Source organism: Ursus arctos, unplaced genomic scaffold, assembly GCF_023065955.2.
Source record: "Ursus arctos isolate Adak ecotype North America unplaced genomic scaffold, UrsArc2.0 scaffold_27, whole genome shotgun sequence".
NCBI classification, from domain to species: Eukaryota; Metazoa; Chordata; class Mammalia; order Carnivora; family Ursidae; genus Ursus; species Ursus arctos.
In genome coordinates this window covers 27,308,177-27,326,593 of record NW_026622952.1, presented here as the reverse complement: position 1 = coordinate 27,326,593, position 18,417 = coordinate 27,308,177, and the positions used below count along the sequence as shown (strand labels likewise).

The following is an 18,417-nucleotide window of genomic DNA, read 5'->3' as shown; positions in this document are numbered from 1 at the left end:
TATCGCGATGTCACATACATTCCCATCAAGGTAACCAGCACATGCAGGGCTACAGAGCTCCCGCACAATCTGTATGAAACGTTATTTGTTCTAAATACATTTACTACAGAGAATGAGCTGCATTCCCAATGCTTCAAGAGTGACAGAGCAGCGGGAGGACCCCAGGCTTCTCCAGATCACACACACAAGCCCACAGCCCAGGGGAACTCGAGGCCTCCTCTCGCAATGCTTCCGTAGCTCGCAGACACCACCCCACTGGAGGAACTAGAGGCTGCCGTCCTCACTGTTGCTCTAGGTCAACCTTCTCTGCCCCAGTCCAGGGATCGCGATGCCCCTGACAAACCTGGTGACTCCAGAAAATCACTGTGTTAGTTAGAACCACTTGTTCAGCCACAAAGCCACCCCATGACTGATACATCGGCAAGATGGATTGTCAAGGCCTCTTTCTTCTCTCCCCAATAAACTCCGTTCCAGATTCAACTCTTTCCCAGGCAGCATGGTACAGGGAGTCTGGCAGGCCCCAAAGACAAGGGGAATCCTAAGTTTTATTTTCCCAGCTGCTGGACAGGAGGCCTGAGCCATGGAAGGTGGCGCTCACAGCCTGGTCCCACCCTCGCCCTCCAGCGATGGCACCAGGGCGCAGGAGAGTATGTGTTCCCAAGGGGGAAGAGCTCCCTTAAATTAAGTTTCTCATTTTGTAACACAAAGGAACTGAACCTTGATGGAATTTACCCAGAAAAAAAATCTAGAAAAGGAAGAGTTTTACAATTCAGAATTTATTATGCTTTAGCTAATAACTCTGAATAAAGACATCATCATACTGGGACTGCAGGTCAAGTTTCAGGGCCTCACTCAGCAGCTCTGCAACTTGCTGGACATTACCCAGCAACTCCTCGGCCTGAGTTTCACGAAACAGACTCTGCACTGACCTCTGACTCCTGAGAGCTGCTGGGAGAAACCTCACGGTTCCCTCCCCATCGTCACCCTCACTCTTAAGTATCTTTTCTGATCTACACTTTCTATGATTTTTAAATGCTCACTTAGAAATCCCTGAGAAAGGGGAAAAAAAACCCTGACTCTGTAATACTATGAAATCTCTCTCCGAATGTAACTACTAGTATTAAAGTAGTGTGTATATCTGCATGTTTAAAGTCCTATCAAAATAAATGACATTCTAGCCAGCATAGCCCACTGGGGTCAAAAAGAACATACAACAGCCCTCTAACACTATTTACTTGGTATTATTCTGTAAGTTCTAATCAGTATAAGGCATAAAATAGAAATGAATTAAAACTACTTGAAAGGAAATTACAATTATTATTATTGAAACTATATCACAAGAAAATGGAAAAGCATCAAATGAAGAACCATTAGACCTAAGGAAGCGGCTAAGTAGGAAAAATAGCTTTATTACAGTTAAAGACAATAGGAAAAAAGCCAGTCACAAGGACAAAAACATTAAAAATATTCAGGAAAAAAAGTTTACACATTGCCTTAACCAATTATGTTAAAAATACTTGAATAAATGATGATTATAAAATCATTTTTGGAATGGCACGGGGCATTAGAAAACATCACTTCTTCCTAAATGACTCTACTGGGCTGGTAGGCTGACTTCTCAGGGGGTGAAGGACAGAATCTGTGGGGGCTCCAGGTCACACAGGCCCAGGAAGACCCGGATCCAGGCCACTGCTTTCCCCCAGGTCTCCAGAGACCCAGGGAGCTGCTATCAACATTGGCACTGCGGCTCGGCCCTCAGGAGTGTGGAATACAAGATTAGAGATAAAATTTAAGAGAAGGAGAGGAAAATCCACAGACTGAAAGAAAATAGTCACAAAAGACATACCTGATAAAGGACTACTGTCCAAAACATACAAAGCACTCTTAAGAGTCAACAGTAAGAGAATGAAAACCCAATTTAAAAATGGGCAAAAGACTTGAACAAACACTTCATCAAAGACAGAGTAAAACCAAATAGGTGAATTCCTATTTCTCATACAAAAACAAGCCTGTTTCCCACTTTCGTGTGCGAACACCCATAACAACGATGGCGGCGGTAACTGGCGTCCAGTCTCAGCGAGACTGGTGTGCCCATCGACAGCAGGGGCTGCGGGGCACGGTTATTTCAATGAAAGCATTACGCACTGACTGAAGATATGCAGATGGTGAATAAGCCTATGAAAAGAGGGTCAGTATCATATGTCATGAGGGTCTGCAAATTACAATGTGACACCCTCACACAACTGTGACAATGGCCGTCACTGCGGGCGGGAACGAGCACAGCACAGCGATGTGGCAGCTTCTTACCAAGCTAAATAGACTCTCACCCTCCAATCCAGCAGCTGCACTCCTTAGTACTTACGCAAACAAGTCACAAACTTACCGCCACTCAAAATCCTGCACACGAGTGTTTACAACAGCTTCATTCATAATTTCCAAAACCTGGAAGCAACCAACATGTCCTTCAGTTACTGAACTGCTAAATAAACTGTGGTCCATCCAGACAACAGAATACTATTCAGCATCAAAAAGAAAGGAGGCTTCAAGCCGGAAAAGACAGGGGAGGAAATGTAAATGCAGATTACTAAGTGAAAGCAGTCAGTCTGAAAAATCTACATACTGCGTGATTCCAACTCTGTGACTTTCTGGAAAAGGCAAAACTATGGAGGTGGTAGATCAGTGGTTGGCAGAGGTTAGGGGGTGGGAGAGGAGCAGGCAGAGCACAGACAGAGGGTTTGGGGCAGTGAGACTACTTTATATGACACGACAACGATGGGTAACTGTCATCACACATTTGTGCAAACCCACAGAGTGACCCTGATGTACACTGTGGACTCTGGCTGATGACGACGTGTCCATGAGGGTTCATCAGATCAGTGGCGGCAAATGTACCACCTGGTGGGGTGCTGATGGTGGGGGAGGCTGGAGGAAGGGGAGGGGGTGCAGTCTATGGGAAATCTCTGCCTCCTCCCCTCAATTCTGCCGCGCAAAATAAAGTCTATTAAAAACAAAAAGAAAATTAAAAACTGGCTCAATAACACAAAAGTAAAGTGAACAGGAAAAGGAAGCATATTTTCGAAGTCTAATAAAAGGTAACTTGTGGTACCTGTTATTAAATCCATTATAAAACTTCAGTTAGCAAAACTGCAGGAATGGGGCAAGAATACACAAAGTCAAGAAAACAGAATGGAAAAATCTAACAGACCCCAACATATAGTGATTTCAGTAAACAGTATGAAAAAAGAGGGTAAAAGAACAGTTTTTTAACTGGTAATCTATTTTGAGAAAAAAAAAAAAAAAGTTAAATCCTTATTTATACAGCAGACAGCAGAATAAATTCCACACAGATGAAAGAGGTATTCCTTTTAAATAAAGCCATAAAGGAACTAGAAGAATCGGATCTCAGGGAAGGAAATGCCTTTCTAGGCATAAAAGCAAGAGGGGAATAAAAACAAAGAGAAATAGAGATTTTATCTTTTGTGAAGTTCTCAAAGAAGTAATTTACCTATCTTGATAAAATGTCTAACCTGAAATTCATACATATTTATAACAAATCAAATATTGGGTGTGGTAGAGTAAAAAACATTTGGTCTTTGTCCCTGTTTCCTGGCACAAGCTTCTAAAATCCTCAGAATTGACAGCCTTTTGTATGCTAATGATGTGGCTGCGGAGGGGGCTAGAGAGCTTGGGGCCCAGACTGGTCACCAGAAAAACCAAGCCCTACAGCACTTGCAGCCTGCTACCCTCCCCTCCTCCCCTGACGATGGGACGGAAAGTCCTGGAAATGGGCCTGTGGTTTAATCAGGCCTCGGTAATGCAACCTCCATAAAACGTCCTGAATGGCAGCGTTTGGGGAGCTCCAGGTTGGTGATCACATTCCCGTGTTAGGAGGTGGCGCGCCCGCAGCGGGCAAGGAAGCCGGAACCCCTCCCCATACCTGGCCCATGCATCTCCTCCCTGCAGCTGTTCCTGAGTTTTATCCTTTATAATGACTAATAATGAATAAATAAGTTTATTTATATAAATACAATATACACATAAGACAACACATGCACCCATATGCTCACAGCAGCATTACTTACAATGGCCAAGAAACGGAGGCAACCCAAGTGTCCACTGATTGATGAATGCATAAAGCAGATGTGATGTGTGTGTACTCATGCGCGCGTGCACGCGCACACACACACACACACACACACACACACACACACACCGGAATATCACTCAGCTACAAAAAAGGAAGGAAATCTTGCCATTTCCAACAACAGGGATGGCCCTACAGCATATTATGCTAAGTGAAACGAGTCAGATGGAGAAAGACAAAAGACAAATACCGTAGGATTTTACTTCCATGTGGAATCTAAAAACAAAGAAACGGAAAAGGAAAAAGAAATGAAGGAACAGACTCACTGATACAAAGAACAATCTGTCAGTTGCCAGGGGGCAGAGGGGCAGGAAATAAAAGGGACAAGCTTCCAGTTACGAAATAATTAAGACAAGGGGATGTGACCTACAGCATAGGGAACATAGTCGAAAACACTGTAACAACTTTGTATGGTGACAGAAGGTGGCTAGATTTATAGTGGTGATCACGCCACAACATATAGAAATGCTGAATCAGTATGTTGTACACCTGAAACTAATATAATATTTTATGTCAACTACACGTCAATAAAATTAAAAATAAAGTAGAGGTTAGCAAATAATGGCCCGCAGACCTGCGCAGCTGTTTTTGTAAATAAAGTTTTATTGGAACACCCACACTCATTCATTTACATATTGTCTATGCTGTTTGTCTGCTACAACTGCAAAGCTGAGCAGTAGTGACAGAGACCATCTGGCCCCCAGAAAAGCTTAAACTGTTTACTATCTGGCCCTTTACAGTAACATAAGGTGTAGAACACAAAATAACTATTTGCCTCAAGTCACAAAATTAGTGACACAGCTGAGACCCAGATCTGCCTGCTGACTCCTCGACAGACTCTTTGTCAACACACCTTGCTACTTACTCCCTTTACAATTCACTTAACAAATTACGAGCTCTGAAACGGAGAGCCAATCCCTGCAGATTTCTTACAGTGCTATAAATGATGAGCATTTCAGCCTTTCTGCCCATCAATCACCTGCTACACTCTTCTATCTGGATCCTACTGCTCCCAAAGCCATGCTGCCCTCGGGCCTCCCTGTTGCCAAAGGTGACATCTTTGTCCTGATCCCTCCAGCTGCCCTTTAGGCCTTGACCCTGACCTCCCAAAGCACAGACTCACTGACCAGCTTTGGCACGCTCCCTTCTTCCAGCTTTTCTCTACAACTCTTCAATTTAAAATTCAGGCTCTTTCACATCCAAAGAGCCACACTAGAATCCTACTTGCTCCATCTGCATTTGCCTCTAATCCCTCCTCCTCAGGCAAGGATTCCTTATAAAACATCATGAAGTGCTCACTCAGAATCTTTATTATTTACCTAAAAGGTGAAGTCTGAACTCCTTAATGGGGCTTTCCCAGGTTCCCCCTAAACAAATCTTCCTGTGCCAGTTAAATTGCATTGCTACGTCTTTCTGGATATCCTTTCTCAAGCGTCAGCTTAAATTCTATTTGCTCCTTCTCCAATAATTAACTACAGAAAAGACGTGTACAAAGAAGAGGGGAGGGGGGGCGCCTGGGTGGCACAGCGGTTAAGCGTCTGCCTTCGGCTCAGGGCGTGATCCCAGCGTTGTGGAATCGAGCCCCACATCAGGCTCCTCCGCTAGGAGCCTGCTTCTTCCTCTCCCACTCCCCTGCTGTGTTCCCTCTCTCGCTGGCTGTCTCTATCTCTGCCGAATAAATAAATTAAAAAATCTTAAAAAAAAAAAAAAAAAGAAGAGGGGAGGGGTACACATGATGGTTCTTTTCTCACAGTGTTCTGGTAGGACTCTTACCACCCATGTAAGACTTCTACCAATACGCTCAGTATCACAAAACTTAAGTACAGCAGCAGGCTCTTCCGCTGGGAGCCTGCTTCTTCCTCTCTCACTCCCCCTGCTTGTGTTCCCTCTCTCGCTGGCTGTCTCTCTCTGTCAAATAAATAAAATCTTAAAAAAAAAAAAAAAAAAACTTAATTACAGCAAAAAGTAAAACTATACCACATAGGAATTTGAGCCAAAACACAATTTCATCAATGCTCTCTTATGGCACTGATCATTGAAATTCTAAAATTTTTCTTTATATAAAATATCAATATTTAGAAAATGAAGAAAAATGATATCACAAGTTTATGATAACCTAGTAAGAGAAACAGTATAGCAAAAAATATAACCTCAGGGTGCCTCTGGCTTATTCAGCAGTGTGTGACTCTTAATCTCAGGGTCGTGAGTTCAAGCCCTACGCTGGGTGCAGAGCCTACTTAAAAAAAAAAAAAAGGATGTATATATCACACACATACACCCGTGTGTGTGTGTGTGTGTGTGTGTGTATGTATATATATGTGTGCATATATATATATAAACTCAGAGAAACCTGGATTCAAATTCCTCTTAGTGACTGTATAACTGCACACAAGTCTTTGATGTCACTAAATTCCTCAAATGTAAACTACCGTGATGGTCATTATTCGAGGTAGCACTGAGGTAAACATGGCCTTGAGCACGGAATTAAACGACTGAGTCCCAGTTCTCAGGGGGAAACACAGGGTCAGGTTTCTGCGAGCCTCTGGTCACGTTTCCATCCTTGTCTTCTGTGTATTTCTGCACAGAGACCTCTTATTTCGCACATACTGATTCATTAACACTGAAACTCACGCCCGAACAAAGCTCGTCTCAACGTGCATTTCCTCTGTAAGGCACATCGCAGCCTTCTCGCCCTAAGGAACGCTAGAGAGCACCGCAACACGACACCTGGGGGCCACCGAACACGGCCAATCCACCAACACAAAGTACCAGAAAGACTGCCCTGAGACAGCGGGACCGAGATGCGCGCGGTATTCCCCTGACTGTGTATGACAGCAAGCACTCCCAAGAGGATTCAAGCTCTCGCTCCAACACTAGAACCCATTAGCATCGGCCACCGAGTTCCTACACTGCGAAGCTCATACGGAATACTGTACGTCCGTCTACAAGACTCAAAAGCTAACCCGCAATTTCTTTCTTACGGAACATCAGTTACCATCTTGGGAGGTGAAAAGCCCCCGTCACGCGCTCCCTGGACACGGTCCCTGTGTGCGTGCCCTGCGTCTAGGTCCCTCCTCTCCTCAGTCTCTGTGATGAGCACAAGTGACAAGAGTCCATCTTTCCTCAGAGCAGCTCCCCCTAGACTTTCGAGACAGAAACTCTGGTTTATCTGACTACCCACAAGTCTGAGACCAAGAAGAGCTCACACAGTGTATGACTATGCAGGCAAAACGAGCCACCTGCCATGAACAGATAGGAAAACAACAAAGTCTACCAAGTTCTCATGGCTGTCCCTAGGGTGGACTTTGACGCATTCTTAAATAACAGGTGAAAGCCCTCCTAAGCTCCTAGAACTGGAATGATTAGCCCCTATACTACACCTTAACCTCAAACCCAGACACAAGGCAAAGAAGGGTTTGCTTCCCACCAGTATTTACCCCTCATGACTCCCCCGGTGGGGTCGCCAGCAAGGGGACATGCAGCCCGAAGGAGCACAGCCTCAGAGCAGAAGAGTCACTCCCAGTCTCTCACACTGAAACCCACACACGGTCCAACGCACATGTCATGTGGAGTGCTGATTTTTTTGAGAATGCTCTAAGTCATGCTACATTAAGCTCTAGTAAAACTTATCAATCTGGACTTTAAACTCTTGGGAGTAACAATTTTAGCATTTATGGGCGAACATTATACACAGCAGTACGCCAGGGCCTAGGAGAGCGACGCCAAGCCTGGATCAATTCTGACCTCACATCACTAGCTGTGCCAATAGCTGCGGGCCTGAACACATGCCTGGCTAAGGACTGGAAGGCCCCCACAGGCCAAGCAAGCACAAGAACCCACAAACCCTCCTGGACGAGCTCATCTACATCTGGGGGGATTCTGGAGCTGTGCCGTCCACTCATAACCCTGGCTGACCCAGGCTAGCACAGCCAAGGAACTGCATTTCTAACGATGCAGTATCAATTTAAAAACAGATACACAACTCAGCTACCAGAAAGCTTTTAAGTGTGTGTGGAACAACCTGGATAAAATAATCTACTTTTTTTAACAGCAAATTTTATAAAATATAAATATTTATCAAGTATTTCTGATGGAGTCAGACAAAGTCGTTTACTTGTATTTGACAAAAGTAGTTTTGCTGACTAAATTCGATTTAGCTGCTGAGTGTCCAATAAGACTAACCCTACAAAGATGCATCTGCTTGCCCCATGATGAATCTGTATCTAGAAATGACTCCGATCTTCTAAGGCTGGAGAACTCGTACTCATCCTTCCAGATCCAGTGAAAACGAGTTTTGTTCTAGGATTCCTTCACGGCCCTCCCTTCCTTTAATTCCCTCAGTGCCTCACGCAGCACTACGGAGCGGCACTTAGCTCAGGAGGGGGGAGCTCCTGGAAATCCTGCGCCTAGACCATTCATTTCACAGGTACTGACGGGCACCCACCAGCTGGGTGCCTGGCACTCCTCCTGGCGTTAGGGACAGAGCAGACACAAAGTCCTTTCTCTGGGCAGTTGTCCACCTAGATTCTAAGTGACTCTTCAGAAGAGAGATAATAAATGTTCTCTAAGCACCTATCAAGGGGCGCCTGGGCGGCTCAGGCGGTTAAGAGTCTGCCTTCGGCTCGGGTCATGGTCCCAGGGTCTTGGGATCCAGCCCCACGTCAGGCTCTCTGCTTGGCGGGGAGCCTGCTTCTCCCTCTGCTGCTCCCCCTGCTTGTGTGCTGTCAAATAAATGAATAAAAATCTTTAAATAAATAAATAAATAAACACCTATCAAGGGACTAAAACGCAGGAAGTCTGCACCACGAGTGCAGAGCCAGCTGTCCTGCTGCACAGAATCACCCCTTCGGGTCCCCTGCCCACCTGCACCCCACCAGCTGAAGTCACGTGGACAGCAAGTCCACCCGAGACTGCTAACAAATATTCTCAGAGCCGGAAAGAGCGCTCAGGCGAGCCTGACTCAACTTGGATCACCACCTACTAGCTGTCCGGCCCTCCCAGGTCACCGTCAGGCTCTGAGACTGGTCTCCCCGCCTCTGGCAAACGGAGGCACTAACCCATGTCAAGGGCTCCTCACACAACAGAAATGCGGTCCAGCTCAAAGCAACTGAGAAGCTGTGTGAACTGCCTGTCGTGGAACGTCTCTGACCTTCCCTCTCTGCTACTGCACAGAACTCTGACAAGCAGAGGTTTAAAAAAAGGCTCAGCAACCTCAATAGCCATCAGAAGCAGTCCAATGAAATTCTGACATTCAATACCATACAGCCTTAAAAATGGAATTCTTCTCAGCCACAGTGCTGAGACCGGAAGTGCTCCGTGATACACATATTACTGAGGGAACAGCTCAACATGCAGAGATTTACAGCAGGAAAGCAAATACATGATTTTAAACACACATTTATGTATAAGCATAAATATTTCTCATGGATAGCTCTACAACAAAAGTAACAATACTTCTTTGGGAGAATGGAAAGAAGTTAAGAGCTAACATTTAACTTCCAGGAATCTTTTACTACGTGCATAGCAGGGTTTTTTTTTAAATAAACATAGGACTTGGGGCACCTGGGTGGCTCAGTCAGTGAAGCGTCTGTCTTCAGCTCAGGTCGTGATCCTGGGGCTCTGGAGAAGCCTGCTTTCCCCTCTCCTCCCCACTCGTGCTCTCTCTCAGTATCTCTCTCTCTCGCTCTCAAATAAATAAAAACAATAATAAAATCCTTAAAAAAAATAAACATGAGACTCAACGAAACTTCTCTCTCCTTGTTAAATGACTGTAATGAATGATTTGCTTTATAAACCTTACTGTTAGATTTTAATACAAAATAGTACGTATTCATGACAATAAAGGCCAACAGCCTGAAGAGCAGCTCAAGAGATGGTTTTCTACTGTGTTAGAACTGTTCTAGTAACAGTTTGGTGTTACCCACATCCAAGTACCAATTTGGAATGCCTCACATCTCAAACTTATTAAAGCTTAACGTGAAGCTATTTTTTTCTTTTTAAACAAAACACGAATTATAGCCACGTGACCTGATTTCCAAGGAAGCAGAACACCAGACAGGAATGCCAACAGAACACCGTCTAGAGCAAGGCAGCGCGCTCTCCCGCAAGAGTGACGCCCAAGCGGCTGGCTGAGTTTGTGGGGTGGGGGCCCAAAGGCTGGACACCCAAAGGCTGGACACCCAAAGGCTGGACACAAAGCAGAAGCACAGCCTCCTGCGAATGAGACGCTGGCCTGAACGGCTCCACTAATCCCTCGCGCCTTAATTCCAACTTCTTTTAACGTTAAAATAACATTTTGTAGGCAGAAGTTGTCCAGCAGACTTGTCATGAATTTTAAAATTTAACTCTAAGGAGAACTGGCTTTGGGATAAAGAGGAATCGTCCTGAAGGGATGAACAACGTGGGGTATGACTAACCTGGTCCCAACTCAACATGGCTCTGACTTCCACAGCAAAGTGTCCCCACAGAGTAAACCACACGCACCCTTGATACAGCAGCACAAGAAGCACTGTCATCTCCCTGAAAACACAGAACAAAACCCAAACGGCACTGAGTGTGGCCGTGACTTCTGGGATACGACACAAAAGACACAATCCGTGAAAAAAATAATTGACAACCGGGACTACATTAAAATCAGAACCTTCTAAAACACAAGAAAAAATTTAAAAATTTTAAAACTTCTGCTCTGTGAAAGACACTGGCAAGAGAAGAAGGCAGACCACGGACCAGGGGAAAATATTTGAAAAAAACATCTCCGCTAAAGGGCTGTTATCCAAAACGCACAACGAACCCTTCCAAACCAACAAGAAGAGAACAAGCAACCCGGTTAAAAGATGGGCCAAAGGATCTGGACGCCTCAATGAAGAACGGGCACGGGAGAAGATCCTCCACATCCTGGGTCCTCAGGGCACCGCAAACTGAAACAACCAGACACCACTTCGCGCCCATCAGAGGCCGCCACCCAGAGCGCTGACCACACCCAGTGCTGGCGAGGCCGTAGCACCCAGGGGACTCCCACGCCCTGCTGGCGGGAGGCAGAATCCCCCCGGGCACTGTGCAGAGTGGCGGTTTCTCCCAAAACTCAACCACTTCTTACCCTCCCGTACAGTAGCCACACTCTTGAGCTTAACTGAGTTAAAACTTGATGCCCAAACACTTGCACAAAGGTATTTAGAGCAAGCAGCTTCGTTCCTAACTGCCAAAACCTGGAAACCACCAAGACGCCCTTCCGCAGGTGATGGCCACCCAGTACAACCAGACAATGAAATGTTATTTAGAGCTAAAAGGAAAAGAGCTCTCAAGCCTCAAAGAGACAGAGGAACCATAAACACATACTGCTAAATGAGAGAGGCCAGTCTGAGAAGGCTCCATCCTGTAGGGTTCTAACCCTAGGACCTTCTGGAAAAGACAGACCCAGGGGCACGAGGGAGGGATGACTAAGTAGCACAAGGAGGTCTGTAGTGAAACTATTCTGGTACTCTAATGGTGGACAAATTTCACATTACATTCATCAAAATCTATCAGACATATCACCCCTAGTGAACGCCAGCGTGTACCACGGTGGACCCCCAGATAACAGAGGTTCACGGATTACAACAAATGGGAGGCTGACAATGGGAGACACCAGGCATGTGTGGGGACAGAGAGGATGAGGGAACGCTTTGTCTTTTCCACTCAATCTTGCTGGATACCTAAAGAATAAAGTCTGTTAAAATAGAAAAAAAAACACACAACATAACACCGTGAGCTAAGATGACAAAAGAAGAAGCAAAATGGGTTTTAGGATTCATTAGAAGTGGAAGCAGAACACAACAAGGATCAATTCAAAGAGTTCATTCAGAAACAGCAGTATTTCTCATCTTTGACCAGTAAGAATTATTTATAGCACTAAATAATTCCGTTGCCACATACAAACAACATATACGTTCTCAACATTACCTTTAAGAGAGTTGTTTAGAGCAATCATTAAATTTGGGATTAAAAAAGTTGTAAGTAGGATGAGCACTAACTCGATCAAAAAGTAAATTCTGAAAGGCCAGCTCAGATAGGAACCATATTTAAATGATTCATCAGATGCGTTTAAATCCTATAAGAAGTAGCTGTCGGGACGAACTCCTTCAGTCTGGAAGCTAAGTTATGTTCCTCTCGCTGGGGATGAAGCGATCTCGGCAACTATTCCCCAGTCTCGTAAGGGAAGACACAGATCATCATGAACTTCGAATGAGAGCCTTACCAACAGCAGGAGTTTCCAAACACTTAACAAAAAAAGGGGGGAGGGGGGAAGAAATTTTATGACCACGTCCTTTAAAAAAAAAAAAAAAGCTGAATTTCTGACCTCAATTTCTTAATGCAAGAAAAAGAACATTGCATTGGAAAGGGGGCACACATATGTAACGCATCCAGGCTCCACCTGGGATCCTTTTTAATTAAAAAATTCTAAGCATTCCAAGCATATCTCCCAACTTGCAAGGCCAGTGTCTGTCCATTTTCTGCACGAAGGACACCTGCCTTCTTTCCCCAGACAAAGGTTTAAGGAAAGGAAATACTTATCCCAGCAAGTATGTGGTGTCTAAGCGCTTTCTCACGTCCACGGGCAGGCCCTCAGCCCCCCAGCCGCCCGGGACTGGCGCGGAGCGGACTTGCCCAGGTCCCGGGCAGCCGCCTCCCGACAGCCAGGCCCACCGAGGCAGGAAGGCCAGGGGGCCAGCAGCGGAGGTGCTACGGGATGCGCGCCCCGGGCGCTGCCCCAGGCTCCCGAGCCCGCGCGTGGGGGCAGGCGAGGACGTGGGGTTCAACGCCTGCTAACTTGGGGGGTACACACGGGCCACAGCGGCGCGGCACGGGACAAGCCCTGGGCCCTAACGGGCCCCGGGCCCCGGGCCTCACCTGCGCAGCCCTACCTGTGCGCCCCATTCTGGCGCGCCGGTCCACCTAAGCACGCCCCAGCTGCGCGCCTCTACCTCCGCACAGCCCCGAGCCTGGCGCGCGCGTACCCCCTCGCCGGCTCCCCCACCCCGCCCGCACCTCCCCCTACCTGCGCGGCAGCGGCCGCAGGGACCGGCTGCGGCCCCCCTGGCAGGCCGTCCTCCTCCTCGGGGGGCTCGTCGAGGAGCACCCGGCTCCGGCTCAGCTTCCACATGCTCCAGGGCGGCTCCGGGGTCCGCGCGTCGACGCAGCCCCTCCTGGGCCGGCCCGCAGCGCGCGGAGGCTCTGGCTGCGGCTCCTGCGGGACCGGGACGCAGCGAGTGGGGCAGGGCGGGGCTGGGCGGCTGCGGCGGCAGCGGCGGCGGGGCCCGACCCACCCTGCCCGGACCGGACCCACCCCGGGTGGGCCGAGCCCCCGCACCCGCCCCGCCCGGGCTTCCCCGAGCCCAGCCAGGCCCACCATGCCCGCCCCCGCCCCCGGAGCAGGCGCCCCCACCCCTGACCAAGTCCCAGACCCCAAGCCCAAGCAGGCCCACCTCTAGACCAGGCCGCCCCCCCCCGCCACCGCACCCCGGCCTCCACTCCTCCTTATCGCCCCCCCAACGCAAGGTCTCCGCCCGCACCCCGACCGAGGACCCCGCCCCGCGGGCCAGGCCCCAGCCCGGACCAAGCCCCCAGGACCACGCTCCCCCTCCACCCCCGCGACGGTCCCGCCCCCCTCACCGCCCCCTCCGCGAGACCCCGCCCCTCACGGCCTCCGCCCCCAGAGGTCCTACCCTCGGGCCCCCAAATCTGGCCCCCTCACCCCGGGTTCCCCTTCTCCTGGCTCCCGCTCACCCCGATCCTGGGCGGACTCCCCCACCCCGAGCTGACACCCTCACTTCGGGGCCCCCCCACCGCTCACCACCCTCTTTTATCCTCCCTCGGCCCTCACCCAACCCTGGACCCCTTCACTCCGGCCCCCTCACCCCAGACCACTCCTCACCCTCGGCCACCCCCATCCCGGGCTGACCGTCCCCTACCCCAAGCGGACCCCCTCACCCCGGGACTTCCCATTCCTCACCGCCCCCCCTCATCTCGCCCCCCCCGGGCACCCCTCACCTTGGACCCCTCCCCCACCCCGGTCCGACCCCGTCACCCCGAGGTGACCCCCTTACCTCGGGACCCCCCCCATTCCGGGCCGCCCCTTCACCCCGAGCCCGCCCCCTCATCCTGGGCCCCGCCTCACCCCGGGACCACCACCCCCCTCCCAACCCCGGCCGACCCCTCACCCCGGCGGTGGGGCGCGGCCAGGTCCGCCGGGCGGTGGCGCGGGGGCGGGGCCCGGGCGGCCTAGCTGCGGTCACCATGGCAACGGCCGCCGGACGCGGGGCGGGTGCAGTGCGCATGCCCACTGCCCTCTGCCCGCCGGGCTTCCGCCCCTAAAAGGAAAGGCGACGCGCGCCAGGCTGTGACCCTTTCGCGAGGACTTGGACCTGGGCGGCGGCTGTCCTCGAACGAGCCTGGGATCGCGGGTGTCCCGGGGCGCGATGGCGCCCAGCATTCGGCTTTCCCGCAGGCGAACCCGGGCCTGCCCTGCCCCCCTCCTCCCCGCACCCAGGCTCCAGCAGGTGTGCATGGCGGCAGGTGTGCGCGGCTGGGGCTGTGGCCTGGGCCCACAAAGGTGGACGACTGTGTCCAGACGCAGGCCGGGACAGGACAGGGGCAGCTTTCGGAGGATGCATGGTGTACCGGGTCCAGGAAAAGGCAGCAGGGCGGCCAGACCGGGCTGGGACAGAGTCACACAACCCCGTGGACCCCGCACAGGCCCTGGAGCACAGCTCTTGGCCGCCACTGACCCGCGTCAGCACCAGCCCCTCGCACTCAAGAAGCCCCACTAGGCAGTGCTGCCGGGGGCAGAGTGGTAAAGGATTCTCCGGCTTTCTCGACCGCCGACAAATAAGATGTGTGGGTGTAGGTTATAGGCTTCCACAAGAAGGACTTTCACAGGTGGTCTTTTCTGAGCTAAGATAGGTTACCATCATGTGGGTGGGAGTGTGGCAGGACGCTGGCCTGTACCCCCAGCTGGACGGTCAGAGGACCCATCCCCACGATGCCTAGGCTCTTCTGGCCCTCTTGCACTTTACTTATTTCAAAGTACAAAATGACATGCATTTCCTGTCTCCGAAAAGAGACGAACAATAAAATACAGAAAGATACTCAACTGGGTTGTAACCAGGGAAGTGCAAATTAAGAGATCCACCTAGCAATGGATGCTAAGTGAAATCAGTCAGAGAAAGACAAATACCATATGATCTCACTCCCATGTAGAGTTTAAGAAAAAAACAAAGGAAAAAACAAAAAACGAACTAACTCTAGAGAACAAACCAATGGTCACCAGAGGGGAGATGGGTGGAGGATGGGTGAAGTAGGCGTTGGGGATGAAGGGGACACTTGTCCTGGCAAGCACTGAGTAATGCGTAGAATTGTAGAGTCACTATATTGTACACCTGAAACTAACACAATACTATGCTAACTATACTGGAATTAAAAATAAAAACTTAGTAAAAAAAGATACCCACCTATCTAAGTGGGTGTAACGAACATTTATAAAGACACTCCTAGTGTTGGGAACAGGATAGGGAAGCCCTCATAGGCTCCTGGCAGCAGTGTAAATGGTACAAACTTTTAGAAGGCAAGTTTGATCTATTTGTTAATAGCTATCAAAAGTCTATGCGCATACCCTCGTACCCAGCAAATTAATTTGCATAAAGTTTTTACTCTGTACTCTTCAATATTGCTTATATTTTCATACCAGATATATATTCATGTATTACTTGAGTAATTTAAAAATTTATTTTAGAAAAGGAATGCAGAGTGGTTGGCTTCAGTAAACACTGTCTTAAGCTTTGCAACTTTGCTACTCTAAAAATAATAACAATAAGCAAGGGTACCTTTGGGGTTTTTCCAGAATAGATGAGGAGCAGAACATTTAAATGAAAAGCGGGTCTGAGTCTGTCTTCGGGAAGGGTCTGCAGGAGCCCTAAGAACAGACCCCCTGGAGACAGGCACACAGGCCCTTACAGGGTGAGTGGTGAAGGTCTGGATGGGGCCAAGCAGCTGAGCCCGATAAGCCAAAATTTAAAGAGCAGCCAGCTACCTGGAAAGCAAGACCGTGTGACCCACCTTACATTCTCAGTAGGTCACAAGGATCAGCAGATAACAGTCACACACATATCTGCCTCACCCACTCCCAAATATCTCTGAATTCACCAAGCACAAGTATTACAGAGTCACGTGAAACCATAGAACACTTACTAACAAATCGCCAGTAGGAATTAAATTTAGAACTGCTTCCTCGGAACATATAAGAATGTTAAAGATGTGTATATACGCACACCTTTTCAAACCAGGTCAAACAAGCTTGGCCTTCGGGCTGGAAAGTCTTTAGAAAGAGCAGTGCGCGGACAATGTGACCGCGGTTATGGCAGTCTGTACTCCGGGTCCCACAGGGGACTGTCAAAATAAACACAGGCCAAGCACAAACACTGATAAAAGTCAAACACCATAAAGCAGAGGTTACAAAACAAAGCCAGGATCTAAACACAGCCCTTTCAAGGACACTACAAACAAAACGTGGAAAACCAACTCAGAACACTTCAACAAATAACACAGATCCTTTCTTTCATGCGAGAGGGGCTGGGGCCTGTGCTCAGACCGCCGGCTTCCTTTCAGTTTGCTGTACCCACATTCCTGGGCTTTTCAAGTCTTCATTGTAAGTTCAACTGTGACCCCCTGCAAATCCAGGAAGGAGAAGGCCAGACTTCCTAAATCAAAAGGCTAAATCCCAGACTGTTTTAAACAGCATTCATGTTATTTCTGGGAGAGCACGGCAGAGAAGGACGTCTAGGATGGTAGGAGGTGGAAGGCCAGGAAGCCCGAGCAAGCAGATGGGAGGAGAGCGAAGCAGGTGGTCATCCTCTGTGTGACGCGTCAGGCCTTCCGGAACCCTGGGAGGCACTCCCACCCCATGCTCTAGCAAGCTGACCCATGGGTCGTTGACTTACTCATTCATGATTTTTATAAAATTAAGTCATGCTAGTTAAACCTCACAAGTGGTATACTTCGCACAACCCGGGGGCACAAAAAGACAACATGACGCACAAGAGTTCATTTCTGTATCCAGAAAGACATGGTTGAAAACCCTTCCGAGTACTGGGCCCTCCTGCGGAGGAAGCTGCCTTAGCTGGAATTTCCCCGATGGCTAACAGAGCCCCTGAAAATTCACTAGTGGAGAAACTCTTTTTATTTATCTAAGGTCAAGTCTGCCATCCAGGTCTGAAGCCTCAATTTAGTGAGGTTTTATTCTGGCAAAATTAATTTTAAATGAGAGTATGCTCTGGGGTACCACATAGAACTTTCTTTTTTTTTTTTTTAAGATTTTATTTATTTGAGAGAGAGTGAGGGTGAGCGCACAAGCAGGGGGAGCGGCAGACAGAGGAGCAGACTCCCCACTGAGCAGGGAGCCCGATGCAGAACTCGATCCTAGGACCCTGAGATCATGACCTGAGCCGAAGGCAGATGCTTCACCGACTGAGCCACCCAGGAGCACCCCACATAGAACTTTCTAGCAACCAAAGTATTTGGAAACTAGAGGAAGGGCCTCAGGAGAAAGTGAGTTCACCGGCCGACCGGGAGGTAGGCTAATCAGAGCACTGCCAGTTTTCTCGATCTAGATATCGTGTTTTCCACTGAAACGGGCCGTGTTTCCTGTCTCGGACTCCGTCCTCAAATGCCTGGGAGCCCCAGAGGCAGGCGCGGATGCAGCCTGAGCTCCCAGATCCTTCATCGTGGGTACAGAATAAACTAAGGGTCTACACCAGTCACACCCTGTCCGGAGCTTCTCGAATACCCTCCTATACAGCCGTGCCTAGCATAATGCTGAGAACAGAATGTGTGCCAAACACAGTCTTTGGTTGGTCCACTAATTCTCTTAGCTGAGCAGTGTTGAGGGAAATAAAGCTGGAAACTGCAGCTAATATTTATTGAGTGCTTACTGCATATCAAATACTCATCAGTATTGTATATACATGATCGCATTTAATGGAAGGAACACAGAATTTGAAGCACATTGAGCTGGGTTACAAATTTGGGCTCTACTGATGAAAAACAAAACCTGAACAAACGTTTGCACCGAAGCCTCATGCTGGTCACGTTCGGGGAGTATGCTGGGGCAGAGTGAGGTGTATGTGGTTGCAGAAGTTATTACCATATATATGTGTACATCATATAGTATGTATCTACTATGACTTATGTATGTAAGATGTTCAGAAAGTAGTTGCCGTTTTGAATTTTTAAGAAATCTACTC

General features: G+C 48.7%; 1 protein-coding gene across 1 annotated transcript in view; it reads right to left on the bottom strand.

Annotated features, from left to right (window-relative positions):
* Positions 1–18,417, bottom strand: part of TDRP (testis development related protein) — an 81,445-nt gene that overhangs the window by 30,071 nt on the left and 32,957 nt on the right. The window contains exons 4-5 of the mRNA XM_026508519.4: positions 14,341–14,490; positions 13,179–13,367 (exon numbers count right to left, since the gene is read on the bottom strand). Of these exons, the coding sequence (XP_026364304.3) occupies positions 13,179–13,367; positions 14,341–14,490 (339 nt within the window). The remainder of the gene's footprint in view (positions 1–13,178; positions 13,368–14,340; positions 14,491–18,417) is intronic.